This window comes from Patagioenas fasciata, chromosome 1, assembly GCF_037038585.1.
Source record: "Patagioenas fasciata isolate bPatFas1 chromosome 1, bPatFas1.hap1, whole genome shotgun sequence".
Taxonomy (NCBI): domain Eukaryota; kingdom Metazoa; phylum Chordata; class Aves; order Columbiformes; family Columbidae; genus Patagioenas; species Patagioenas fasciata.
The window spans coordinates 171,435,317-171,462,096 of NC_092520.1; the positions used below are offsets into that span (position 1 = coordinate 171,435,317).

At 39.1% G+C, this 26,780-nt stretch overlaps 3 protein-coding genes and 1 non-coding gene across 13 annotated transcripts in view; 3 read left to right on the plus strand and 1 right to left on the minus strand.

The window, feature by feature from the left end:
• Nucleotides 1–267: 267 nt before the first annotated feature.
• On the plus strand, nucleotides 268–9,693 carry SLC25A3 (solute carrier family 25 member 3). Of its 2 annotated transcripts, none has more exons than XM_065836862.1 (8): nucleotides 268–394; nucleotides 548–701; nucleotides 4,525–4,646; nucleotides 7,250–7,429; nucleotides 7,545–7,726; nucleotides 8,386–8,558; nucleotides 9,123–9,233; nucleotides 9,344–9,693. In XM_065836862.1, the coding sequence occupies exons 2-8, from the start codon at nucleotides 554–556 to the stop codon at nucleotides 9,502–9,504; spliced, it is 1,077 nt and encodes a 358-aa protein (XP_065692934.1). In that variant the 5' UTR covers nucleotides 268–394; nucleotides 548–553; the 3' UTR covers nucleotides 9,505–9,693. The 2 variants fall into 2 exon arrangements, with proteins under 2 accessions (XP_065692934.1, XP_065692942.1); XM_065836870.2 differs by lacking the exon at nucleotides 4,525–4,646 and adding an exon at nucleotides 4,239–4,360 and having other exon boundaries at nucleotides 273–394.
• LOC136097417 (small nucleolar RNA SNORA53) lies at nucleotides 7,891–8,130 on the plus strand. Its single transcript, XR_010650806.1, has one exon. It is a non-coding gene; the product is annotated as a small nucleolar RNA SNORA53 (small nucleolar RNA).
• Nucleotides 9,694–14,311: 4,618 nt separating the features above from the next.
• The window catches only part of APAF1 (apoptotic peptidase activating factor 1), a 44,571-nt gene continuing 32,102 nt past the window's right edge, over nucleotides 14,312–26,780 (plus strand). For 4 of the 7 annotated variants that reach the window (XR_011736050.1, XR_010651300.2, XM_065836813.2 and 1 more), the window contains exons 1-3: nucleotides 23,913–24,038; nucleotides 25,660–25,801; nucleotides 26,084–26,273. Coding sequence is in view for 5 of the 7 variants with exons in the window: in XM_065836813.2 (XP_065692885.1) it covers nucleotides 25,664–25,801; nucleotides 26,084–26,273 (328 nt within the window). In the remaining 2 variants the exon portion in view is untranslated. Of the gene's footprint in view, nucleotides 14,410–23,911; nucleotides 24,039–25,659; nucleotides 25,802–26,083; nucleotides 26,274–26,780 lie in introns of those variants that run through there. The other 3 variants (XM_065836822.2, XM_071800346.1, XM_071800338.1) reach the window with 3 other exon arrangements.
• On the minus strand, nucleotides 14,440–23,562 carry IKBIP (IKBKB interacting protein). 3 transcript variants are annotated; one of them, XR_011736052.1, is made up of 5 exons: nucleotides 23,399–23,562; nucleotides 21,614–21,841; nucleotides 19,882–19,999; nucleotides 17,422–18,985; nucleotides 15,400–15,478 (listed from the first exon to the last, which is right to left on the minus strand). XR_011736052.1 is itself a non-coding variant. In XM_065836848.2 (4 exons), exons 2-4 carry the CDS (start codon nucleotides 21,805–21,807, stop codon nucleotides 14,723–14,725), a joined length of 1,068 nt encoding a protein of 355 aa, XP_065692920.1. In that variant the 5' UTR covers nucleotides 21,808–21,841; nucleotides 23,399–23,555; the 3' UTR covers nucleotides 14,440–14,722. The 3 variants fall into 3 exon arrangements, 2 of the variants coding, with proteins under 2 accessions (XP_065692920.1, XP_065692912.1); XM_065836848.2 differs by lacking the exon at nucleotides 17,422–18,985 and having other exon boundaries at nucleotides 14,440–15,478; nucleotides 23,399–23,555; XM_065836840.2 differs by lacking the exon at nucleotides 15,400–15,478 and having other exon boundaries at nucleotides 16,747–18,985.

The window sequence follows — 26,780 nt, forward strand, 5'->3', positions numbered from 1 at the left end:
CCTGACTAGCCAAGAAGAAACTCCTTCCGCCGGGAGCCAGTGCGCTTCTCTAGCCTGTCGCAGTTGCAGCGCTCGACTTGCCCTCTGCAAGGGCAGCCGCCGTGAGCGCCCTCATACCGTTCCCATCCCCGGGTCGCGGCCCAGGCGGTGTCCGCCCTTTTCCCCAGCGCGGTGGCGCAGTGCGCAGGCGTGGGGAGGAGGGCGTTGGCCTCGGCTGCGCGCGCGCCGTGGTACCGGTTCGGCGTGCGCCTCCGCCAATCGCCCTGCGGCTTCTTGGGCTCTGGCTCCGCCCCTTGCGTCGGCGAAGGACAAAGTGAGTGCGCCGGGCGCGCGGTCAGCCTCTGCCGAGCTGCTGCCCGAGCAGCGGGTTCGCGCGCTGCCGCCATCTTAGGAGGTGAGTGGGGACGGTGCTGGGTGCCCGGCCGGTGAGGCCGCTGCTCGCTCCGGGACCACAGGCCGCCGCGCGGGTGCGGGGCCAGGCCAGCCCGTGGGGCCTGTGGCGGGCCTGCACCGTCCCACGTCGCTCTGCTCTTCTCGTTTGCCTCAGGTCGCCATGTTCTCGTCTGTCGCGCCTCTTGCCCGGCTCAACCCCTTCTACGCGCCGCACTTCCAGCTGGCCCAGGATGGGGTGAGGAAGCGTACGGAGCCAGCGGAGGCGCCGACCTCACGGCGGAGCTTGGCGGCCGCATCCGCCGCTGAAGGTGAGAGGAGCAGGGAGGGGGCGCGGCGGGGGTCCGGGCTGCGGGCGGTGGAGGCGCCGGTACCCGTGGAACTTCCGCTGGCGCGGGCCGGTGCCCGCGGGGGTGGCGAAGGGGGGTTCAGCGCTTCGCGGGGCCCGGCCGGGCCGGGGAGGAGCCGGCGCTGGGCCTACGCGCCCGCTTGGAGGACGAGGAAGGGCACGGGCGGGGGAGGCGCTGGCGCCTCTTCCGCTCCCGCGCGGAGTGTGCCGGGTGGCAGCGGGGTCTGGAGGTACTGGGAGAGGACACGGGATGGGGCTAGCTTAGGGGAATTAGAGAACCCCGATGGGATCTGTCTAGGGAATAACAGGGATTTTTCTCGCTCCGCTGGGCCTGCAGCCTCGGGGACTGAGGCTGCCGGCCCATACTTCTTCCATGGAGAAGAGCATCGTGTGAATCTGGATGGGTTTGAAAGATCATGTCTCCCATCCACGTTTTCCTTTGCATCTCATTTTTTTCCTTGTTTATTTACAGCTGAACATCTGAACAACCAGACACATTAGGAGTGCCTGCAGCTGTTCTGTGGGGTTTTGTTTTGGTTTTGCTCTTGTGGGGCATATGTCAGATAGTTTTGCTGTGTGAGATACAGTGCTGCATTTTAAATTTAAGCGCTAGTGCTTCCTGTATGTTTCCTCATCACTCTTGTGACTTCCAAAGGTCATACCGTGATGATATTTCTAATAGCAGAGGTAGATGTTTAAATTATAGTTCTTTAAAGCTGATAATAATTTAGCATCATCTTTCTGCCTTTACCTTTTCTGAACCACTATGATTACTGGAGTATGTTAGTGCTCTTGCATGATTATTCATGTAATATGTAAAAAGAAGGCAGAACTCTGTGTTGGATTTTATTAAGATTTTAAGCTTTGAGTGTAGTAATTTTGTTGTTAGCTAGCTAAAGCCCTAAATCACTCTTTCCTATGCTAAAAATATTCAGTAGATGCACTTAGTTCTTAAAAGCACTGTGCTTAGTCTTCATCCTGTTTGTAGACACATGCAGTCAAAGGTGACCAGAGTTCTTAGCCTTTGGAGTCTTTTCTGCTGCATTTGTTATTTCACGTACCAGTTGGCTCTCTGGCTTTTGTGTTGGGAGAGTAACGTGTTGCAGAGGATATCTGAACACATGCAAGGTCATACAAAGTCAGTACAAACCATAAGACCTTGTGAGTTCAGCTCAGGTCATCACCCATAACGCAGCTCAGAAATAAAGTGTTTTATGATCAGCTCTTGGAATTTGTCCTTGTTAACGTGTCAGATCAGACGCAAAGAAATGAAATAGTTATGATGTAGCTGTCTTAATAGTGTATATGTGGTTTTATACTGCATGTTTATATTTTAGTAGCTTTAGAGTGTTTGTGTTAAATCAGCCTTTAGGTATGCTAGAATAATTTTCTTGCCCTCTGTCCTACGTGTTCAGCTGGTTCTCTTTTCAGGTAACTGTTTTTAGGAAATCTGACTCTACTTCTGATATAGAAAGTCTGGGATCTACTCTGTTTTTTCTAATACTGCAATACCACTATGACCTTAGATACCTGTAAAGAGGTTGAGCCTAATTGATACTGGCTTGCTTTTCTTAATTACTGGTTTTGAACACCTAGTTGACAGGTCAGTCTGAATAGCATTGTAATAAAGCAGATGTCAAGCTCTACTTTTCTGTGGCTTGTACAAATGTCTGTCAGTTGAGTATGACTTCTAATTAAATTGTTGTGAAAAGGGGAGCTTGAACAAATACTTGTGGTACCTGGGCAGCATGGTAACTACTGCAGTACTGGTATGCTGCAGACCAAAGATACAGCTAGACAGAGCTGCCCCGTAATACAGGCTCAGAGTCTGTTCTGTGATTACACCTGCATAGAAAGCCTTGTTTGTGTTTGCTTAATCAGTCATTTTGGCAAGTTGTAAACAGAATGTTACCGCTGTCTGCAAATCTGATAGCATAACCAAGCTATTTTAGAGGTATGTGTAAATCCTGGGCCAGCATATTTATAATCTTGAGTAGTATCTCAGTTAAAAAAAAATCTCATAGATTATGCATTATTCTGACTCTTAATTTATTCCTCTCTTTAAGTTCAGGCTTAATGTGGTGTCTGTTATTTGGTATTTGCTGTTTTAGGATAAAGAAAAAAATGATTTTTTTTTTTTTTTTGTCCTGGTGATTAATTTTGAAGAATAAGGTGAGAAATAATGTAAAATGTAATGTAAAATCTGGAATGTTTGGGGGCAAAAGTTCCCTTATAGCGAAGTTATGAGCTGGATAAGCCTGCTACTGTGAATTGGTGCTCTGTTGATGCTGTTGAATGTAAGCATAAATTTTTGTTGATGTTCATAAAGAAATTTATTTCAGAAGCAAAAGGGCAAATGAGCTCTGAATAAGTTAGGTTTTAGCTGTCTTTTAATTTTCATTAGTGTTTCTCTGGAGATAGTTCTTATTAAGTTGGTGTAACACTTTAAAGTCTATTCTATTATAATGGAGTAACACCACTAGATGTAATAGCAAAAGAACCTAGATTCTCCCTTTCTACTCTGGGGAATATTTTCTACATAGTGTACTGTTTTCTGTGTGCTTATTTGGTATATTAGTTTTGTGTATATACTTCAAATGCTAAGCGTAGTAGCAGAACTGTGCTGCTACCTTATGCTTATTTTGTACTGTTAGTTGTAAACTTGAGTGTTTTCTGGTTACACATAATCATACGCTCTGAATCTTCTTAAAAAACTGAACAGGGGAAACTAATTCTTGTTTTTCAGCTCCAGTAACTTTGGTCTATTGCAATTTGTGAAAATAACTTGGTCTTTGAAGGCTAAGTGGTTTTATACACAGTACAAAGAAATATCCCTCAATTAAATGTGATTTGAAAGATTCTTTAATGAACCTTGTTTATGAGCATTGAATGTGACGATTAACTTAAAAAATTTCTGCAATTTAATTAAACAGAAGCTGTATAAAGCTGAGATCCTGCATTGGAAAGAAAATTTTTAAAATCTGTTTTAAAAAATCTGAAAAATACCTGAAAATATATCGGCACAAAGAAAAATCGAACACTGATCTTGGAGATCTGTGTGGTGTCTGCTAAATACAGAAGTTGGACTATCGCATAATATTTAACCAAAGAAGCTTTGTCTCCAGACTGCTAGAGAAACACTGTTCTTGTGTAATTCCTTGATGTAAGAAAACGTTAGATATTACAACTTCTAAGTCATAATTTCTACTAGGTGCTTCTGGGATTCGTTTCTATGTTTTAAATGTGCTGTGAGCTAAAACTCTTCCATTACTTTCTTTAAAGGAACAGACCCAATTTGGAAGGCCTAGAATCAAATTTTGTCATTTCAAAAGGGAATTATTTTTTAGTATAACACGGTAATTGAATAATATTGCATGAGAGATTATTTCAGTTTAATATTTTTGAAAAGGTAGCACTCAGCCAATTTTGTTTATTTTCTGGTCTTTGTTACCATTATGATCAATCATATACATGTTATTTTTTTTTCTCAATTAACTAGAATACAGCTGTGCATATGGCTCGGGCAGATTCTTTGTACTTTGTGGCCTTGGTGGGATCATTAGCTGTGGAACAACACATACAGCATTGGTTCCTCTAGACCTGGTTAAATGCAGAATGCAGGTTTGTTCTGCATGTTGGTATGTGGTAACATTGACAAAGCATGTTTAGTGTGGTATAATTAATTCACTAATGAATTGGAAACACAAACTATCCCTTGGACATCATTGTCCAACAGTGCATGGAGTTTATGTAAAAGCATGGTGTGTCTTTATTTTTTGCTGCAGAATACAGTTGTGAATATGGCTCGCTCAAGTTTTATGCACTCTGTGGCGTTGGTGGGGTCCTAAGTTGTGGCCTGACACACACTGCTGTTGTACCTCTGGATTTAGTGAAATGTCGTATGCAGGTTTGTATTTACTTAAACATTTCTTAAACTTTTTCTCTATGTAACCAGCATATTAAGAGTTTACAGTAGGGACACCATCTTTTCCGAATGACAGGAATTAAGTAAACTCAAATGCTGCTTTATCAAGTCTACTGCTGTGAGACTTAACAAAATACCACTTTAAAGAGAAACAGGCATTTAGGATAATTTGGATTAAATACGTTTTACTACATTTAAGGTGCATTTAGCTGGCTACATTTGCTAAAAGGCATCCAAAATGTCACTCTTTGCTCCCTGATAGGATATCTAGAACTATTTATGTGCTTTTGAGGAAGGGAATGGTATCTTTAGTGAAGATATATGGTTTATAGCCTGGAGTGACATGCATGTAGAATTTGATCTATTAACGTTGTGGATATCACTGCATGGCTTATGGATTGGATACTTTCTAATGATGCTACTTTGAACAGAGTGAGTAAAACTTGGTATGGTATCGGTAAGGCCATCAGTGCTTGCAGCTGGTTTCCTTGAAGTGGTTCTTGATTGAACAGAAGGGAGTGTCATCACATTGCACTTAATTTGCAATACCAGCTTCTGCATTAAGATCATCCAGCGAACAGTCATGGATAAAAACATACTAATGGATTTCTTCAGGTAAATCTGTGTCTCAAGAATGAAGCAAATTGAAGCACACTTCTAAATTTCTGGAAATACAGTCGTTAGTGATTTCCCTGTCTGACACTGATTACAAAAGTGGTGATTTTGTAATGATGTTCTTAATTTCAGGAGGTCTAATTAATTAGTCAGACCTGGTAATCACATTAGGAATACTGTATGTCATACTCTTTGAAATTGTGTTCTTCTGGAAGGCCTTTATTTACTGTTCTTCAGAAGAGAGGCTTCTCTGTGTACTTGGAAACACCTGAAATTCTACTCTCAAACTACTAATTCTGTAACACATTGGATGAATGTAGAGTGCATCAAATGGGGGTAATGTGCTGCTTTCTGTGAAATTTGCATTGAGACTAAGCTAACTGTGTAGGAATTTCCTACTTCTAATGGTAGGGAATAGCTGTAGCTGAGCATGTGTTGTATTTCTCAAAATGTAGCTTAGATGTGCTCTTCTGTTGTTATGGTCTTCAAAATCCAAGATCGGCAGCTTGACTACCCACGTTGAGTTTCCTGAGAAGAAGGAACTTGATGTAGCATCTCAAACAGTTCTTAATCTGACTATAAACTGGGTTAGTGGGTAGAAGGCCTGAGAGCCATACAGTGGTGCATATACAACTGAGAGCAAGGCCTCATGGTTCCCAGGCTTCATCTGTTGGGCATAGGTATGTTTGGCTTGGGCTACCGGTCCTAGGCTTCCTACGTGATGAGGTTGGTGATACTTCCTTCTCCAGCACTTACAGGAAGGTGCAAGAGGAGGGTTTCATGTGGATTCCAGGTGTGACCTTGCAAAGCTTGTCAGCATTTCTCTCTTTACAGATCCAGTACAGAGCATGTTACTAATCCTTTCTAGATACTCCGGGAAGAAACATGCTGCCTGCCCTCTCTTGTCTTTTTAAGAAGTCACCTTTTACGTAGATGATAATTAAGCATGATTTTTGTCATGAACATAGTCTCATTTTACAGTGCCTGATTAAATACCTGATTTTTCTGAAATTCCGAGTCTTAAAATTGACGTGTTTAGTTGAACTAATTCTCAAGTAGGTTGTTGTCAGACTGCAAGACAAAATGTCATTCATTGCAGGTTGCCATGTGTGTCCCATAGCTCTCTCAGAAAGCTTTGGTTGACTGCTAATTTTATATCTTCCTTCTTATCCCTTTGAGGAGGTGTTGGATTATGTCAATTATGAAAAGTAACAGTGTGATGTTACTTAAAATTGGTCAGAACGGCCCTGTTAAGAATTTCTGTTAAAAGATTTCATTTCACACAAAATTATTCAAGTTGGTCTTTTTAGAATTTCTGATAAGTTATAAATGAAATCTCATGCGAAATTTTATGTGCAGGAAATATTTTGTATGTAGCCTTTACTGTGAAGTCAAAGTATAAGTGTAGAAGTTCTTGAGTACTCTTTGATCTGCTTTGCTCCATCTGGCTTAGTCTGACTGTGTGGAGGGATCAAACTAACAGTGGACAAATAACTTTTTCCAGTTAGGAATCAGGTGAATCATCAGGCTTGGTTTGTGTTGACAGCTGAGTGTACATAGGTGTAGAGTGGATGAGATTGCTGAAAAAAGCTGTCAAATTTTTGAAGAATCCGATCTAAATGTTATACTAGTATATTACTGATAGTGTTAAAATAATTATTTCAGTAAATCTTTTCGATACAGAAAGTCATGGTGTTGTTCTGGAGAACAAATATAAAGCGAAATTCAGGCAGTTTGGTGGTTTGCAAGTATTGAGGAACACATCGGCAGTTAAAATAAGTCAGGGTTTGAGACTAGCAAGTAATCATTGCAGTTACGTTAGCTAACCTTGTGGTGAGTACATCATCTGTCCAGAGAACCTCAGGAAGCCAGCTGTACAAGGCATTAAAAGGATTTTATATTTCACATGGGGGATGAGGAGAAAGGACATAGTTAGTTATATCAAGCAACTAACTGCCTATTCTGTTTAGGTTGATCCACAAAAATACAAGAGTATCTTCAATGGATTTTCAGTGACAATCAATGAAGATGGTGTTCGTGGCTTGGCTAAGGGATGGGCTCCAACCTTTATTGGATATTCCATGCAGGGACTTTGTAAATTTGGTTTCTATGAAGTTTTCAAAATCCTATATGGCAACATGCTGGGAGAGGTAAGCCTTAAGTGGTTTACATCAGGCTATATATCTGCAACATCATAGTATTAATAACACAGTAATTGCAAAACCATGATTCATTAATTAAAATGTGTATTTCAATTCACTTCAGGAAAATGCATATTTGTGGCGTACTTCACTGTATTTAGCCGCATCTGCCAGTGCGGAGTTTTTTGCTGACATTGCCCTGGCTCCAATGGAAGCTGCTAAAGTTCGTATTCAGACACAGCCTGGATATGCAAACACTCTGCGGGAGGCTGTACCTAAAATGTTTGGAGAAGAAGGCATCTGGGCGTAAGTGTCTCTTGATTTTAATTTTTATTCAGGTTCTTGATGTTGAATATTTCTTCCTAATGAGTGTTGCTAAAACTGTTGTGGCATTAGTTGTAATACTTTTTGATCTTTGTATTTCAAGACAGTGTACTTTAAGGAATCTCTGCTGAACTGGCTGTTAATCCCACATGCTCCTTAGATCCATCTTTGTGAGTATCTTTGTGCTGAGTTCTGCTGGATAACTTTGGTTTCTAGCAGTTCCAGTCAGAGATATTCAGCAACTTTTTGGTTGTACAGTCAAAGATGCTTGAGTCATTGGCATGTAAGAGTAATACAACTGCATGTTAGCTTTCTGTTCCGGTAGAAGTGGCTGTAAATATACAGGTCATGTATCGCTATCGGGACTTGGCTGGTGTGCAGACATGAGCCTTACTGCACTTGTAGTATCAGTACTGCATTACTGCAATGCACTGTAATCTGAAAAGTGACAACAAAAAAGATCTGTGCAGCATAGGAATCCAGGTAAATTTCTGTTCTGTAGGTATTGAGTGTTACAGTGTCATTATTTAGAAGCTGTATTCCCGATAGAAGCAACAGGCTAACTAACTTTTTTTTCAAGTTAAAAACATGTGTTAAATACTGGAGGAAAAGAACCTGAGTTTGTCTCTTCTCTGGTTAAGTTTCTACAAAGGTGTTGCTCCACTATGGATGAGACAGATTCCATACACAATGATGAAATTTGCCTGCTTTGAACGTACTGTTGAAGCTCTCTACAAGTACGTTGTTCCCAAGCCACGAAGTGAATGTACAAAAGGAGAACAGCTGGTAGTCACATTTGTTGCAGGCTATATTGGTAAGGAATATTTAAGACTTACACTTTGTTAATGTACTACCACAACTCAAGAAGCCTGTTCCTTTTCAGGATGTCAAATAGATGTAACTAGAATGGGAGAATTTACATGTAACTTTAAAATGTACAGGGGAAAAAAACCCTATATTCATTCTGTAAGTGGAAAATGGGTCTGTAGTAGGACAACACTCTTAATTGTTATTACCGATATTGATGTCCAGGTTTAGAAACAGCAGCTGATTTGAGTGAAAACAACTTATATCTTTGCTAGGCTGGGGAAGGTTGAAGGAAGGGGAGATAAATCAGGATGGAAGGGGGATTATCAGCATCCAAAGATTTGGAAGGAGTTTTTGTTTTAGCAGAAGAGGTACTGCAAGAGCAGAAGCAAGGTGTTTTCTAATATTCACGTGACATTACAAGGAGGGACCTACTGTCCTTTTGGGATACCAGGAGGCTTGGCATAACTTCTGTGAAATTAGAAGGTGCTGTTTCAGTTAGTTGTATCTAGTGTACACAGTAATGGTACAGCTAAAGTGCCACAAAACTAATGTTGAATTACTCTTTCAGCTGGTGTGTTCTGTGCAATTGTTTCCCATCCTGCTGACTCCGTGGTGTCTGTGTTGAACAAAGAAAAGGGCAGTTCTGCTTCACAGGTTCTTATGAGGCTTGGATTCAAAGGTACATCTCTCTTTTCATGTATTTTGGATCAAGTGTTTGTGATGTTTTGGGGAGGATTTCTTTTTTTCCTGGCTTCTTATGCTACTCATGGTTTATGTTTTGCTCTGCAGGTGTATGGAAAGGTCTGTTTGCTCGTATCATTATGATTGGTACCCTGACTGCACTACAGTGGTTCATCTATGATTCTGTGAAGGTTTATTTCAGACTTCCTCGTCCACCTCCACCTGAAATGCCAGAATCTCTGAAGAAGAAGCTTGGTCTAACTGAATAGACAACTCATGGACTGACTATGCTGGCTGTCCCAGTGATGAGTTTCATGAAACTTTTATATATTTGACTATGTAGAAAACAAACTCTATATGATGTCAATATTGGCTGTGCCCTCATCCCACACGAGGGCTTAAATTTTACCACTATCATTGCCTGAAATAAAAGAGAAACAGAGTGCTTAGTGTCTTTACTACTGTGTATGTAAGCTTCATTTCATAGCAGCAAATACCTCAAATAATCCCCCCGTCCAAAAATTTGACAAAAAATTACCTATTCTACACTTCAGGAAGTAGGTAATTGTGAAACAATTTTGACAAAAGTAGAATTTCACTGTTTCTAGAGAAGTGCCAAGAACCTATCCTCGCAGAACCCATCAGCAGTTCTCTGCACTGAGTCCACTGTTTAATTTGACTGTAATAAGCTGTTACTGTAGAATAGCTGAACTCTGGAATGGCTGAGATGAGACTGCAGCCTGGCAGGGCATCCTGGTCATAACATCAGTGTTCTCCATAGAGAGAGAAGGAAACTACATAACAGAGCTGTTTCTGCTTTGGAGTGGTCATCCCGACATAACTAACTTTTGCTTACTTGACTAATTTCTGCTTCTGTTGGCTTTGAACCACACCAAAGAACTCGGTCCTTTTGGTTGTACTGTAGAATTAAACAGTAGCTGCTACCTTAACAAAATAAAAGCTGATGTTAATAAAGATTTCTTAAAGAGATCTGACCACTAAAAGCTTACTACAGCTTTGCAATAAAATAAAAATGGCTTGCTTCTTATTGTGGAGTTTGACAAACTTGCCAGCTTTTCCCTAGACTTGATACTCCTGTGTTTTTTTATTTGTCTGGATTAGTTAGATTAACTGTAATGCTGAGTTTTGGTTGAACCATGCACTGCTGCAGTGCAAGAAGCCATACCAATTTTTTGGGAACTTAGTTGATGGGAAGAAATCTAGGCTCCTAGGCATGCAGGAGGAGATGTGTAATGTTTTGTTAAGGCAATGAATTTGTTCTTTACATGTAGTCTTTTACAGAAAGATTAGCATGTTGCCTTTTGCCTGTTCAAGAACCCACGGTTCATAATCACATTGAGATAAATCCAGAAAATGCCTAATACTAAAGGGTTGACTATATCCAGTACTACTTTGTTCACTTAGTAGAGCTGGAGCTTAAGTGTCTTGTGCAAAACTGTTTAAATATGCTGCCTTTCAGCATGTGAGCTGATAGTGAACTTGGCATTCATGTATGTTGTGCTGCTACTTCCTCTGTACTTGTGTCCTTCAGAGTCAAAGGAATTAGAGCAGGTGACATTGAAGTAGCATAAGTAACCTTGGCCACCACATCTTATTGGAGTCTGATGTTCCTGCCGCCATTTTACATGCTGTTGAGTTTCTCACTCCCTGGAAAAACCCTCCAGCTTCCAGGATTTCAGATGGTTAATGCTAAACAAGCCAGTTGAGCCGTGTTTTGAATTGCTGCCTTTCAAAATGTGGGGTAAAATCTGAAACTGCTCTATTTCCCTCTCACCATGACAGTAAATACATTCTTAGAGTGGTTAAGTCAAATTCCATAAATCTAAATAAAATGTGTACAAGTGTTTTGGTGTTGGATTAAATATATTTCATGGTATAAGTATGTGTATCTTGTTGCCCCATTGTGAGTGGGAAGCTTTGAAATTATTTAACAAATCATTAAATGCTCCTAAAGAGTTTCCTTGGAGAAGAGCAATAACCATGACTTGATCTTGTATCCAGACCATTGATGCTAAATCAGCTTTTGAAGTTAACTTTTGTATGTGGTTCAACTTGTTAGGAAACACTTTTGTGTACTGAATACCATAGTTCTTCAGAAGCATGTTTTAACTCAGCAGACTGCTAGAAAACATCTCAAGTTCCTTCTAATCCTGGGACAGTAAAGTGCTTCTGTCAACTTTTAAGGCTGGCAGAGAGAGAGAGAAATTTGGCTCATGTAGTGAGGTAGTTTGATTGTCAAGTAATTTAATGATAAGCTAAATTTCTCAAGACTTTTCTTGTCATTCTGTGTGGAGCAAAATAATGCAACTTTTCTCTAGAGTTGGGTCACCTTTGTGCAGCTATTTGAAATATGTACAGTATTATGAAAATCTTAAATCCATTTTCTCATTGCTCAAGGGTAGGCCTGAAACTATATTTTTAAAGATGCTCAGTTACATTTTATCAAGGTTAATCCGAGATGAGACTGTGAGAGGCAGCTGCTGTTCTCCTTCTGTAACTGAGAAAGGGGAAACAATTAGTGCTACTTTAGTGTTGTAGTTCAGTGGAAAACCTGAAACAGGGAGAAAATTGCCTTGCAGCTGCTGGCTTCGTTGACATTCAGCCATAGGCTCGTTTGGATGCTGGAGATTAAGGGGTTTAACGTAAGAAATGCTATTGAAAGGTCACCCACTGATACTTTAAATAAGCTTTAGTGGGGAAACTAGTATTAAAATACATTTAAAAAGTCAACTTTGTCATTGATAACTGCACTTTATAGGAGCACTCCCTTTTGAACCAAGTGTAACAGATAACTGCAGAGCAGTCACTGAACCCAAAAGTGCTTTGTAAAACATGGATTATGTATATGCTGCTTGTGTATATTGTTTTATGGAAGAGAAAACACCCTTTCTTGCTATTACTGGAGCTGAAATCAGCTTTCTGGTTTAAAGCGTGCTGTCTATATAAATTTGGGATAACAACTCCATTCACACCCTGTGTATCAGGTTGTACTACAGACTGAATGTGCTGATACTTGCTGAAATGCTTGTTGCATATCATTTTAAAATGGGCTGTAATAATAAAAATAGTTGTAATTCATTTACATTTCTACATAGAAATGATGTAGTTCACAGTGAAAACAATAAACATCCTGCTTTTTTATAGCAAATACGAGTACCTTGGATAGCTGAGTGAGTTCAGTGAGTTACTGCTGGGCAGTGCTTACACAGAGGAAAAAACAAAGAGTAACACTGTTAGGGTTCCTCAACAGATACAGTGACACTGGGAGAAAGCCATCAGTAGGGTTAGTAGGTCTTCCAAAACAACTCCAATGTCCCTGTGTTATCAGCACTGTTTTCCAGCACAATTCCAAACCACAGCCCCACATGAGCCACTATGAAGAAAATTAACTATTCCAGCCAAAACCAGTGCATTCCTGTTCCAAAGAGAGAGTGTGCCCTTTTAATCCCAAAAGACCTTTTTGCTGTGTCAAGACTCCTCTGACTCACAGTGCTGCTGGAGCATATTTTCCACTTCATTTGTGTAGACAGCACTCTGCTAGTTCTCCAGTTCCTCCTCTCCAGATTTTTACTGGGTACTGACCACAAATGAGTAATCCTTAAAGTTGAAAGCAAAATAAATAAAATTACTATAGCCCATGATACAATTAATCCACTGATAGCAACTGCATCATATGGGCCGCAGTGAAAGACGCACAGATGTCTCACCCTGCTGTCTCAATGTCCTTTTGGTAGCCATATCTATTCTGCCAAGTGTTTTTGATGGGACTAGCATGAGCTTGCACACAAAAAACCCCACCCAGGATTGGTGGATTCGGTGAGTATCAGGCTTTAATACACAAATGAGATATATTTATTATGTAAACCCCAAGCTCTCATATGTATGTGCATGTATATATATTGGGTTTTTTTTCAGGTATGATGCGCAACACATGCTTTAGCATGGCTGATCATTCTGGATGTTATTTAATGTTTTTGTCTCCTTCAAATGCCATTTGGTTATTTTCAGGAGCTTGCTCAAGAATTTTGCGGAAGAGCAAAAGGACACTGGTAGGTAAATAGTATCTGTGGATGATTTCTAGAAAATCTTTTGTTTTGACAGGTTTATCCTTGTGGTTTGTCAGGTGGGCTGGAAAGGGGTAAATGAAAACTGGGAGGTAGGAATGAACCTGTACCAAAAAAAGGAAAACTTGATGAAAGAAGGCATGTGAGGGTGAAGGCAATGAAGCAAGCAAGGTATGGAAGACCAGCAACGTGAAGCAGGCTGAAAGATACCGAATGCTGAACAAGGAATAGTGAGGGAGAGGAATAGGTCTATTATATCTTCATTACGCTCACATGCAAGATGTTCAGGTGTGACCAACTCAACAACTGAGATGCTTCTTGGTATCATTTCATTTACAGGGATTTTCTAAATCGCTGTGTCTCTCCTAATGGGTATAGTAATTTTTATTCCTATTTAATACGCTTTCCCCCCTTTTGTCTGCTAAAGCCATTCCCATTATTATGTTACCAGTCTACCGCCTACTGCGTTTTCAGATGTCTCATATCTCTTAAAGTCTTGTTCTTGACCACGGAAATACTGCCAGTGGCTCACATCAGTCTGACCTTTTGGGACCTCAGTAGCTTCTCTTTGCTAATTCTGCTGCTTACTACAGTATTTTATAGGTTAAGAAACAGAATAACAGGATTTCTTAACAGATACAGTGACAATGTGAGAAAGCCATCAGTGGGGTCAGTATGTCTTTCAAAGCACTGTTCCCATACAGAGTTCTGTGTTTTAAAGACCTAACAGTGCTGCACAGTAATTATAATTTACAGAAAAACTTAATAAAGCCTCACAGAAAACCTTATACATAATATTCCATATAAATGCGTGACAAACTTTTTGCAAGGCATCAGCAATATTTCTAGGCATTGCTTGCTTCACTGCATTTACCTACTTAAATATTGATTTTTAAAAGTGCTATGGTTTACAAAAATCATAGAGTGAATATATTGAGACAGATATTAAATTGCTACAGCAGTTTGACTAACTCTTGTTTAACTCTGTCTTAGAAACCACAATTTTATTTTTTCCTTTGAAGCAGGAAAGTAAAGCTGAAGATCTGGCCATCTTGGGTCCTGCTTTCCTAATGAAAGCGAACTTCAAAGGTAAGAACAACATTTTATGCTTTAACACTGTTTCATTGTACAAAACAAGCAATTTATTAAATATAGCATCTGTCATCCTTCAGAAGGACAAATACATGCAGAGAGACATGTTTTTTGCTCACATTATAGCATGTCCCTTGGAATCAGTATGGCTTTTTTCTGTCCTTTTTGAAGCAAGAGGACAAATCTCTAGTCAAAGTTTTGGGTTGCTTCTAAGTGAAGCCTTTAAATACTGCCCGTCTTCTTAAAACTACACATGGAGTTCGTACTTCTCAAGTACAGCTACTCTTTAGGCAAAGTCATTTCACAGTGATCAATTCATCTCTGAAATCTGGGTTATTTCATCTTTTATATCTTTGATCTGAGTCTGAACTCTTGTTAGATTGGTCAGTTTCTCATTCAGTAAAGCAATTTCCTTCTCCCGTCGTAAAACATCCTCCACTAATCTTCCTATTCTCAGTGTTAGGTCACTTATTAATGGCTCCAAGATGGCAAAATCCTTTTTAAGTTTGTACATCTTGGGTTTTAAATCATTTGCAAATGTAACTGTCTTCAGAACCTTTGCTCTGTCACCTTCAAGATCCAAAAGTCTATCCGCATGCTTGTTAAAATCACTCCTTAACTCGGATAATGTTGTCTTAATTTGCTCAATTTTTCTTGCGTTACTGGACGCCAAGCTTTGTAGCTCTGTACTTCGGTCAATGCTACTGGTAAGCAGGTCACCTATACTTTTTACTGTCTTCTTCTCACCTTTTTCTACTTTATCTTCTAGCGTTTGCAAAGAATCTGTCAGTGCAGTCATATCTGAGACTAGGCCCGAAATGCGCCTTATGTCAGTTTTTACGGTCACAATTGTCAAAGTTATGTTTTTTGCTGCAGAAGCTGCATTCTGTTCAACACCTGAAACTGCATTAAAAAGGGATGTTAAATTCTTCTGCAGTTCTTCTTGTTTCTTAACTATGCTGCTAGACCATGTTTTCATTGTAGAAGTATCTTCTTGCAGATGTTTAATGTAAGAAATTATTTTAAGGTCTTCCAGCTGTTCCATTAAGTTCCAAGTCTTTTCACACTAGAGGGATACAAATACAAATATTTGACACGATTTCTAGCTTAAAAACTCACATAACAGTTAAAGCTCCTCTCTAATAGGAATACCTTACTATCCTGACATTGAAATTGAGCACAAACCCTGTCTTTACAAAATAAACTACTGCAACACAACCATTTTTTTTTCTTTTCAGTACACATAAAAAATTCAAATGCTACTACTTTTTCTATGATAACAAAAATTACAAGGAGGTGCATATGACTTTCTAGCATGACCTCTGAAAATGCACGTCAACAAATGCAATCTTCTGATTTACGAAAACTTTCGTATTGAGCCCGTAACCTGCATGATCCAGGAAGACATGTGTAGAAAGGAATTCAGAAACATTTTAGAAAGATGCCCACTTTAAAATTCCCTTATCCAAAAATCATAGACCATAATTAACTGATGTGGTTTTATTTTGGTAATCACAATAGGTATTTTGGACGAGGCATTCACGGCAGAAAAAGCCAAAAGAATTAGGCATGGTTCCCTTTTGTTTAAATAGCCACCAAAATACTTCACAGGAAAAACATCACTTAAACAGCCTGTCCCCATAAAAGTTACATTAACAAGAGAACACTCACGCTACTGTTGGATTTTTGGCTGAATATTCTAATTTACTAGTTAACTTTTTTTTTAAAAAAAACAATTGGTTCTTGGTTTTCAAATTTGAGAGGATGAAAGGAAAATATCTGAGTGATACTATCCTCTTTATTCCCCAATAAATCAGTGTAGAACTTTGGAGAGAAAAAACACACCAAAGGGGCAAGCTGAAACACATGCTAAGAGGCCGTAATTAGTTTCATATTAATCCTTTTCTTGACATGAGTAGTAAAAATACCACCAAGTAAATATTTATAACTTTCTGATAGCATTGGTCATTCCTCACTAACACAGAACTGTTTAAAAACAAAACACTAAAATCTAGGTTGTGGAGAGTTATGCTGGTTTCCCAGTCGATGCCCTCAAAGAATGAGGATTTCCTGTTCGATCTCATGTACATTCAGGTTTCAATATGGTTGAGTTTGATGAAAGACACTGAACTGAGGAGAGTATCACTGGTCATTTAGCCACCCTCCCCCAAAAATATATGAACTAGAAACTCACTGGAACACACTTGTGAAAAGTATTTTTAAAGCATTTCCATATAGGATAGTATTTCTTAATGGAACACTGAAATATTTATTCCATACTCATTCTGGACAAGCAATTTATTTTGACTTAGAATTTCTACCAGGACAGGGCAATCTACTACAATATATTTTTATTGAATAAAACTGTAAATGGATACAAATCTATACAAAAGTAATAAATATATGAAACTAGTGAACATTGAGAAACGCTGGTTTGATAGTGTCTCGAGTAGGCAGCATTAACTGTTCAGTGAATATTTCAGTGGCATTCTAGATAAATGAATGTACAAAACCAGAATAATTTAACTTAAACCCAATTAAGTCATAAATGCTGTGGGTTCATACTGTCTATTAAGCAATCTCCTTTCCTGAGTTCAGGAAATTTTCAATACGTATGTCTGTAAACACAAAATTATGGTGGTCCCAAGACCCAAAATTTCAATGAACAGCTACAGAACTACATCCTGCGTAAGTAGATCTATGGATAAATTAGATATTCCCTACCCCCACGTACAGGCTTCATGGCTTTAATTGCTTTTGCATCTCTTGCTTCACCAAACTTTGGGAAACAACCTGACACTTTTTTTTTTCCCCTTTGAAATGCAAAGCAATACCAGACATGCCATGTAATGCCTAACAGAGAACATTCTTCAGAATAAAAGGTTAAAACTTGTTTCTAACAGCACCAAAACAAACCAACCTACAACTCCCCATCCTCCCAAACCAATCCAGTGTCTGATCACACCAGACTTGCAAATTAAATTATGGAAGATGATCTAACAGGAATACCTGTTAATAAGAGCTTCAGTCCATATGTAGTCAAACAACTTCAATGGCAGAACAAAACCATGCCAGTGATTTTAGGAAGTTTGAAAAGGCTGGAAATGAGGTCTAAGGAGGCTATTTGCAGGGGGTCAAACAAATAAAAGGTAACACAGCTCCTATGTAACACCTTGCTTATAAATACCAGTACAAGACAAGGTTCTCAGTAAGAGGTACTTTACTATTCTTTTCTGTAATGCTGTTGTATCTAAAACTTCAGATGTTAAAAATGTGCTTATTGAGAAGTCTGTACCAGAAGCACAAAAAATATTGTTGTATATAATACCTTAAAAGTGAGGTATATGTATATATTTGCCTAGAGAGAAGAATGTAATTGTTCATTGTGCTACAACTGAATGTTAACACAAAAAGTAACAACATAAAAAAACTATTGAAAATTAAATATCAATTGTACTCTGTCTCTGTTTTTGACTTTTTTCCTTAAATCTAAGCACTTTTCTTCAAATTCCTTTTTAATAAAAAACTTAACAAATAAGCTAAAAATTATCCTTAATTTAAGAAAACACTCCTCCTTCAATACAGTATTTCTTGATCTCTAACCTCTTTATAATAAATTTGCCTTTCATTCTGATCCAATGCTATTTAAATTAATGACAATATTTCAGCTATCCTTAATATATTTGGAGTAACATTTGTAATAAATTACAGTGCTCTTTCATAAATGAAAACTCCAAGTCCAAATTCACTTATCCTCATTCTGGTCATTTTCTAAACTATAGCTTTCTAAAGTGCTTTCTTTGGCTTTTGAAGATACTTTTATGTCATTCACTACTTCTAAAACTACTGTTTCATTTTGCGCTTTCAATATGCTGTCATTGTGTTGTATGCCTTCAAGAATCTTTTGCAAGGCCATTGTATCAGAAACAGTTTTCAACATATCATTTTCCACAGTATATAGCTGTGTTGTCACATCCTCTATCTTCTTCTCCATGCTTAGCAATTCACTTGATAATCTAAGAATAGAGTGAATAGCATTTTCAATTGTTGGCAAATGTGTCTTGCACTCCTCAATTTTAGGTTCATAGTTCGCAAGTTTCTGATTCAGGTCTGTGTCCTTGGCTACCAGACTATTCTGTTGTTCTTCTAGTTTTTGAACTGCCCTTGCATGCAAGTCCAACTTTTGTTCAACTCTAGAGAATTCGTCGTCTTCTTGCCTTTTCAGTGTTTTAATATTTCTGGCTGTACTGTCTTCCAGATCTCTTACTCTTTCTGAAAGGGATTTAATTCTTTGGTCAACATCATTAATTTGGGAAGTAACTTCTGTATGTATGAACTTTGCTTCAGATTTTAGAACAGTAGTGTTTGTGTTCATTTCATCTAAGCTTCTTCTCCAGGAATTTGTAACATTTTGGAACTTCTCATTAATGCTCTGCATCTTTATAGCGAGAGTCTGTTCATTGTTCTGAATATCATTTATGATGTTATGAAGAGAAGATACTTCCTGCTCAAACTCAGGCATCACTGATATGGATGAGGCAGCTTCTTGTAGGATACTTTCAGAAGATTCTAGCTGTGTTTATAACACAAAACAACGTCCATGTCTACTTAACAAAATAGAAAACCACTTGCATTTATTTAACAGACAATGAAGTTCCTTAGAAGCCACTTTACTTGTTACAAAGCTCCTATATGAATTATTTTCATATTTCGTCTTTAAAATAGTTAACCCATCATGAAAAAGTCACAGAAAAGGGTATGTTTGCTGTTGAATTTCTATAGAATACACACCATTTTCTTTGTTGTCAATCCTTTTTTTTTTTTTTGGTAAAATATATCACACTACCTAAATCCAATGCAACATTTTGCAATCTGAAGTGTGGTATATAAATATCCAAATTACATCATGTATAAATTACATCATCACGAGATCAGTGCTAAACCAACATTACTGGCATAAACCGTGCCATACTCCCATCATTATCTGTAAGATACAGGAGGTAATTTGGCAGCCATCCCAAGCTTTCTACTTGATAATGTCACACATGGAAAATAAAATAAAATAGCAATGAAAAAATATTACTACCACTTCATTATGACTTTCATATTTTTAGAACAGGTCTACTACATAAAAATGCCTGTAAACTTTCTTCTAATCAATGTGTATTAGAATTATACAGAGAACAGTACCAATAGAATGAATTATGTGCATAAATCTAAGTTTTTAAAAATAGTTCAATGTATAAAAAATAATACTAAGATACAACCACTATATTCACATGTTTGAACAATGGCATCGATTGACACATTTAGTCACATGAAATATTCCCCAAAGGCCTATTCACAGGCAAATAGACACATTATGAAAAATCAAACTGACTGGTTTAAAATGAATTAACTAAATGACAACCAAGTAAAACAATAGCAAATGTTCACCATAGATTATCCAATTAAGATGTTAATTATTACCTTTTCAGAAATTAAGTTAACTTTATTTTCCACATCCAGGAATTTTTCAGCTTCTTGCTGTAAAAAATTATACTTTTTCTCCATATTAGCAAATTGATTTGACTGCTGAAATAGGAACCTGCCAATTGCAAACAAATAAATAGTAAATATAACTACATAATTATCATATATTAAGTATTTCAGGACCTGATTCACAGCAAACTGTTACTGCAGGGATTTGTGTTCATAGCATTTGCCGGATCAATAAAGGAGAGGAAAAAAAAAGTGCATTTAAATGAAGTTGATCTGTCTTCATGCTGCTGTTGTCTTCTAATAGAGGTAGAAAAATAAGGAAACATCCATAGACGTGCTTTGTTTTTACATAGTATGCCATTCAAACAGGAAAAATGTCCAATAAGACTACTAACATGGAGGCCATTACATGCTTGTGAGGCATTGCCTCACAATAGATTTTATTGCTCAAGTATTATTTAACCAGTGACAATAAGACACACCAAAAAATTATTTGTACTTTCTTGCAAAGCATCACAAAATCATGCACAGAAGCCTCTGGATTCAGAAAGGCTGTTTAACATTGTTAGATTATAGCCATACAAGAATACATGGTGCATTGTGACAAAGGTTGTACAGCTACAGTCATGATGATGCTAACTTTGAACAGACACTAGAGATCTCAATTCTGTACTTTATATACATTCTAGATTCATTTACTGTGAACTTGAGAGCTTTCTGAACTGTAAGCACTTTATACAGCTACAAAGGAAATGAAACAACTACACAAGAGCCCTGAATTTTGCTGGATGTTTATTAATCCCATAACAAGCTTTATTGTAGACTATGAAGGGGTTGTCTCAGTGGCAGAACAATTTTATCCAGAACAACAGAGTTTATTTAAAATACTTGTGCTTTCATAAATTGGTATTTATCAGTACATTGTGTAGCATTCAGAAGTTTCAAAAGATCTACAATGCCTAACTTAATCTGTATAGGCTAATAAAAGCTAAAATGCAAACTATAGATAGATACAAGCAAAACAGACAGATATACATGAAACAGTAAGCAGAAGCATCAGTAATCATTTTATTCTACATTTCTCAAATATTAAGATAACGGAAACAGGGTGATGACAAAATAAGAACAAATTTTACCTCAATTTTCAGGTTGATGTCTAGACTGTAATAATCTGGACCAATTTCTTGCACTAGAATTCTAAGAATTTCATCATATCACTTCTGCAAGAAGCTCAGTTTTTGATGGAACTAAGGTACTGATGCTGCTAAGATATTCTAAAACAACTTCTACAAAGATATTTGACCTTTACTTGAAGAATCTACCTGACAAACAATTTACTACACTGCTGAGCAAATTATTTACAGAAAACACCACTTCTACTGTTGATTTATTCATTACCTGCCAAATGAGCCCTGTTCAACTTATTGCTGGATTAAGTTGCTCTTCACGGTTAGATGTAGTCTCCAAAGCAGGTATTCAGAATTCATGAGCAAGGCACCTTTTAAACTTCCAACATGATAGAACAGCTCAAGCCTCTGTAATCCAACGTTTCCACACTTGTGAATGCTATTATTCTTTTCTTGACCCTTCGAGCTTTAATGTTTCTACAGTCACTTAACACAAACACTACATTAAAAAGTAACTAATCACATAGCTCATGACTGAATACAGTATAGAATACAAAAGAAGTTATTAAAATCCATTTTAGAGGGTTACCTACCAGGTCAGCACCAGGCAACCAGCAAGGGAAATCATGCTCAAGGTTGTGCGTGAGTCCATCCAAAAGGAACTCCAGTTACTTCTGATCCTGGGGCTTGCCAGCTTCCCACACTTATTGTGCTTCTCAACCTTTTGTGGATCTTCATTGGTCTTGGGTGAAGAAATACCTTTTTTCCTCTGCTTAACTTCAGACATTTTGTGTTTTGAAAAGCAGAAGCAAAAAAGAGAGCTAGGGAAAACAAAACAAAAACCCCAAAAGGTACTAGTTACTTCCAAGTGTTTCCAAATACAACCTTTTGCCCTTTAGCTACACAAATATATGCCCCAAAGAGTTTATTTTAGTATTTACTAATGTTTATGAAATATTTACTAAATGTTTTCTAGTTATGTAAACTTCTGTAAAATGTTACAATACTTTCATAAGAGTGTGTGAAAATTTGTGTTCAGTACTATAAAGCATTTCTTTCCTGTTTTCTCAAATTGAACTGACTTTTCAAACTTTAGCAAATTTCAGTTTTCTAGAAATATTTCAACTATTGTACAATAAGCCGTTTTGAAGTTATATTTAAAATTACAAGGACTGAAACCATATTTCTTTTTATAGTTGATTACTGTGATTATTTCATCAGCGATTTTACTATCCTGTTTTACTCATGTATTATTTTAAAAATTATTACCAACTCCGCACTAAAGGGGAAAATTACTTTTCTAAATTTTAAAAATGAGATTGCAAATCAAGATTTAACTTAGAAATAGTTCTGCTGTGATAATTTCATGTCATCTCTAAAACCATAGACATCAGTTAACAGAAAAACACACAATACTAATTAAATAACACATCCAAATAAAAGAAGAGCTCTAATTTCCTCTTCGCTAAAATTAAGGTTGGAATAGATTCAGGCAATATGAACCTCCAGTTTCAAAGAGCACAAAAGCCCCTTTTCTAAGCAAGTGGAAGTACAGAGTGGAATTTTTAGGCCTAAAAATCTTCCAGTGTACTGCTCGAACAGACTAGATCCTTTGTGGATTTGGTTTAGCACAGTTTGAAAAAAGAATATGCTCTTTCTGGATCACCTTGCAGTATTGCAGCTTAACTGCATGTCAAAAGATAACTATTTAAATATCAGAAACAGTTATTTACTCACAGACATATGTAAAAAGCACTGTTTAAAATCTAAATCTGCCACAAGAGTATGAAGCTTAGAGCTGTTGGTGAGTCACAGTACTAGAAAGCATGCTCAGAGTTTGAAGTATGCAGGAAAAAAACATCTCTTGCTCTCCCCCAAAAATAGCAGAAACGCTATTTTGCAACTTTTAAAACAATTTTAGGATTGAGAGCGGGTATTATGAAGTTAAAAAAGGAAAAGAGATCAGAATGGTAGTTAGGGAAACGGTTTAATAGAGGCACAACAACTCAGTTTCAACAAGGACAGCCTCAGAGCGAACCCCCTGCCCCACAGGGAACGAGTCACAGCTCACACAGAGACTCCCGCGTCTCCCACACCTTCCTCGCCCCCTGTCCGACCCAGCCCAACCTGCCCTCGGCCCGGGGCACCGAAAGTGACCGACTGCCCCGAACCCCTCCAGGGCACTTCCGTATTCCCTGGGGGCTCCCAGGACACCCCCCTTCCACCCCGGGAATGGGCCTGCGCGCACCACCCAGCCCCGCCGACCTCCCACCGCCCCACCGACGCCCCCCAGCACAGTGCGGCCGCCTTTCTCCCTCCCTCGGCAGCGCGGCACCCCCTCCGCCCGCTGCCACGCTCCGCCGCGGCACCCTCCGTACCCTCAAGCGCTTCCTCCGACCCCAGCTGCACGGCGGAGGGGGCAGGGAGGATGTTACCACGTCTGCAGGCCCCGCGGCCCCACCTCCGGCCCGGGCCGGCGCCTCGCCCGCTGCTGCTCCCTCAGTTTGCGCCTCTGCGCCACGTCAGGCGCACTCCCACATTCCGCCGGGGCTCTGCGCCGGCGCGGGAGCGCCGGGCTTTGTTCCGCTCGGGGCGGGCGGGGGCCGGGCTGCTGCCGGGGAGGGCGGCGGGCCCGGAAGGAGGAAGCGCTCGGGGCGCGCTGCTTCCCCGGTGCGGGGTAGGGTCTGTTTCTCGGAGAAGGTGAGAACTCGTTGCCGGCGGCTCCGGATGGCGCTGGGCCGCCCGTCAGCTGGGCGGCGGCGGTGGCGGAGACCGACTGAGTGAGGTCGGCGGGACAGGACGAGGGAGCAGCGCCCCTGAGGCTGCCCCCAGCCCGCGGCTCCGGAGCTGTCTGCGGCGGAGGCTGTTGTCCCCCCGCCTTGGGGGAAGGTGCGGAGGTGGCCGGGCAGAGCCCCCGGCCCGGCGGGGTGTGGGGTAACTGGTCCGAGCGCTCCGGTTTCCCTTTCGTCCTCCCTGCGGCTGGTAACGGCGGCTCCGCTGAGGCGTGCCTGGTGTGAGGTAACCCTTTGTTTTGTGCGTTTGTGGCTTGTTTTTGTCGGGTGCTTCCTTGTGTTTACTCCACCTGTGGGTTGATTATTGTTATAATTTTTTAACTTGGACGCTTTTCCCCTGGGGAGCTTTCATGCCCCTCTTTTTAAGTGGTGCGGTGGCATAAAGACAGGGTGGAATACTTTCGTAATCACGTAATTTTCAGTGAAAATAGGAAATTCTGCCAGTGCAGGGGAAGAAGCACTCTATCGCTGGCTTATCCGAAGGCAGCTGTACATGCTCCTCAAGGAACGAAGGAGAAGCTGAACGCTTCTCTGGGCACCTGCTCTGTGGAGGAACCTGCAATTGCCTATGAAACGTTTGGTCGTTTTTTCAACAGTGTGATCGGAGAGATCGTTTTCATCAGTAGGGACTCTCCGAAGCAGCTGATCGGTATTGAAAAACCTTTAGATGGTAGACAATAGCTTTCACCTTCTTTTGTCTTCAGGCATTGTTTTATTTTATGACGTGGAGGAAGAATACAAATGTATAGTTGTGTATTGGATGCTGACAAGGGAAGCTATTTCTCAGTCATTGGCAGTGTTGGGTGCTCCAACTTCCATCGTGTGTCAAGATTCAAGTGTGCTTGTACAGAGTCCTGAACTGGAAGGCAGCATCAAGTTAATCTCATGGGATTTGGTACAGAGGGATTTTATTTTCTGTCACGTTTCTGCCCAGTGCTGCCAGCCACAAGACCAGACTTCTTTCTCATCCTGTTATCCCAGTTGCATGATCCAAGGACTTAAAAAATTTGAGTGATGTAGTGGGTGGGGAGAAGACCTTTTCATGGAGACATTTAGCAAGTTTCTAGTGTATGAGAAGCTTGCACAGAATATTTTTCTTTAGTTCTGCCAGTGTTCATAAACATAAATTTATAGAAATGTGAAAAAGTACTCAGATTTTTCTTTTTTTTTTTTTTTTTAAGAATTAGCAGTACGTATCTTCTTTTTAATGAAAGCTTCCACTCATGTAGTGAGCACAGAAGTTTTACTGTGAGTCTAATTAATAATTAAAGATTGAATTTCTTTTATAGCTGTTTATATTCCTCCAGGTAGAGCAATCAAAAATACTGTAGTCAGATTAATTATTATTAATGCTCAGCTGGGCGTTTTTATTAAATATAATAGCATATGACATCTGGGTAATATTTCAACAATAGTATTCATATTCACAGTAGCTTGTGATCTATTACAACTTAACTGTTAATAGGCCTATTTTTTCTATGTTAAAAAGGGATGATGTTAGGTTTCTGCAGTGTTTTCTTGATGCTACTGTACTGTCCGGCTAAGCTAGACTAGTGAGTCATAAAAAGTATATTTAAATTCCTGTAACAGTAGTATGAAAGTCTCTTTATAAAGACAGAAAGTAAAAAAAAAAAAACTAAATTTTTTAGCTTTCTGCAGTTTGTGCTATGAATTTACCTGAAGATTCACTGTATTTTTCCAGTGATGTAGCTGCTCTGCTGCTTTTTCTGACTTCAAAATTCATAAGCTATTTTAAAATTTTTTCCTTGTACTTTTAAGTTACGTTCTGGTTCCAACTTTGCTGTTTGTTTTTTTTTTTTTTTTCTCTCCTCTTTTTCACACTAAAGAAAGATGGATGTCAAAAGTAGAAATTATTTACTTAAGAATCGCCAAGCCTTGGAAAAAGACATCAAGACCTCTTATATTATGGATTGTATGATTTCTGATGAAGTACTAACATTAGAGGAGGAGGAGAGAGTGAAGCGACAGGTAGAATCATCTCTCACTGTTATTTATCTTCCTAGTCTACTCACATGTTTTATCATCCTTTTTGAAAATAGTAATTTCTGTCTATCTCATTCCTGGATTCAGCAGATTCTTTAGTATATGTGTAACGTGCAGATTTTATTGCACTTTATAAAGTTAAGGGCTTGGTCAAGTTGAAGGCTATTTCTGTAACCATAAACAGTCTGTAACTGACAGAGTGATAGATTAGGTGATTTCCAAGGTCTCTTAGTTTTGTATAACATCTCTTTTAATGTTTTTTTCTAGAATACACAGAAGGAGCAAGCAGCTATGCTAATAAACATTATTCTTACAAAAGATAATAATTCATATAGATCCTTTTATAATGCACTACTTCATGAAGGGTACAGAGATCTTGCTGAGCTTCTTCAGGACGGCATCCCCACCATCTCCTCTGATAATGGGAAGACTTCAATGGATGGAATGACTTCAGATGGTCAGTATAAATAAAGCAATCTCTGTGCTTGTAGGCAAAGTCAAGTTGCATTTTTTATTCCTTGCTAAATGACTATCTGTAATACTTGTTCCAATGAAAAAGGAGTAGATGGTGCATTCACTTGTTTTGGTAGTGTAGTAGTCAGTATATCTATATGTCATGTGTTTAATGTGGCAGGAGAGTTAAAACAGTTGTGACTTTCATAGGTCATCTTGAAAATGTTCGTATTTAATAATGTGTTTTTGAGAAGACAGCAAACCTGAAGCTCACTCAGTTTTCTCTAAATTATAACATTTTTGTTCTATATGAAAAAAAGATTTTTAATTGTTTATATTAAATAAGCTGAATCTAACATAAAAGAAGTTGTAGCCTCCAAACTTCTGACTTTTCTCTTGAAGAGCAATCTGCAATCTCTCAGCCTGCATTCTGGTAGTTGATCTCATTATTAGCTTGCTTGATTCTCTCCACCAGAGCTTTTAATTACCCAACATGAGTTCCTAACTTTTA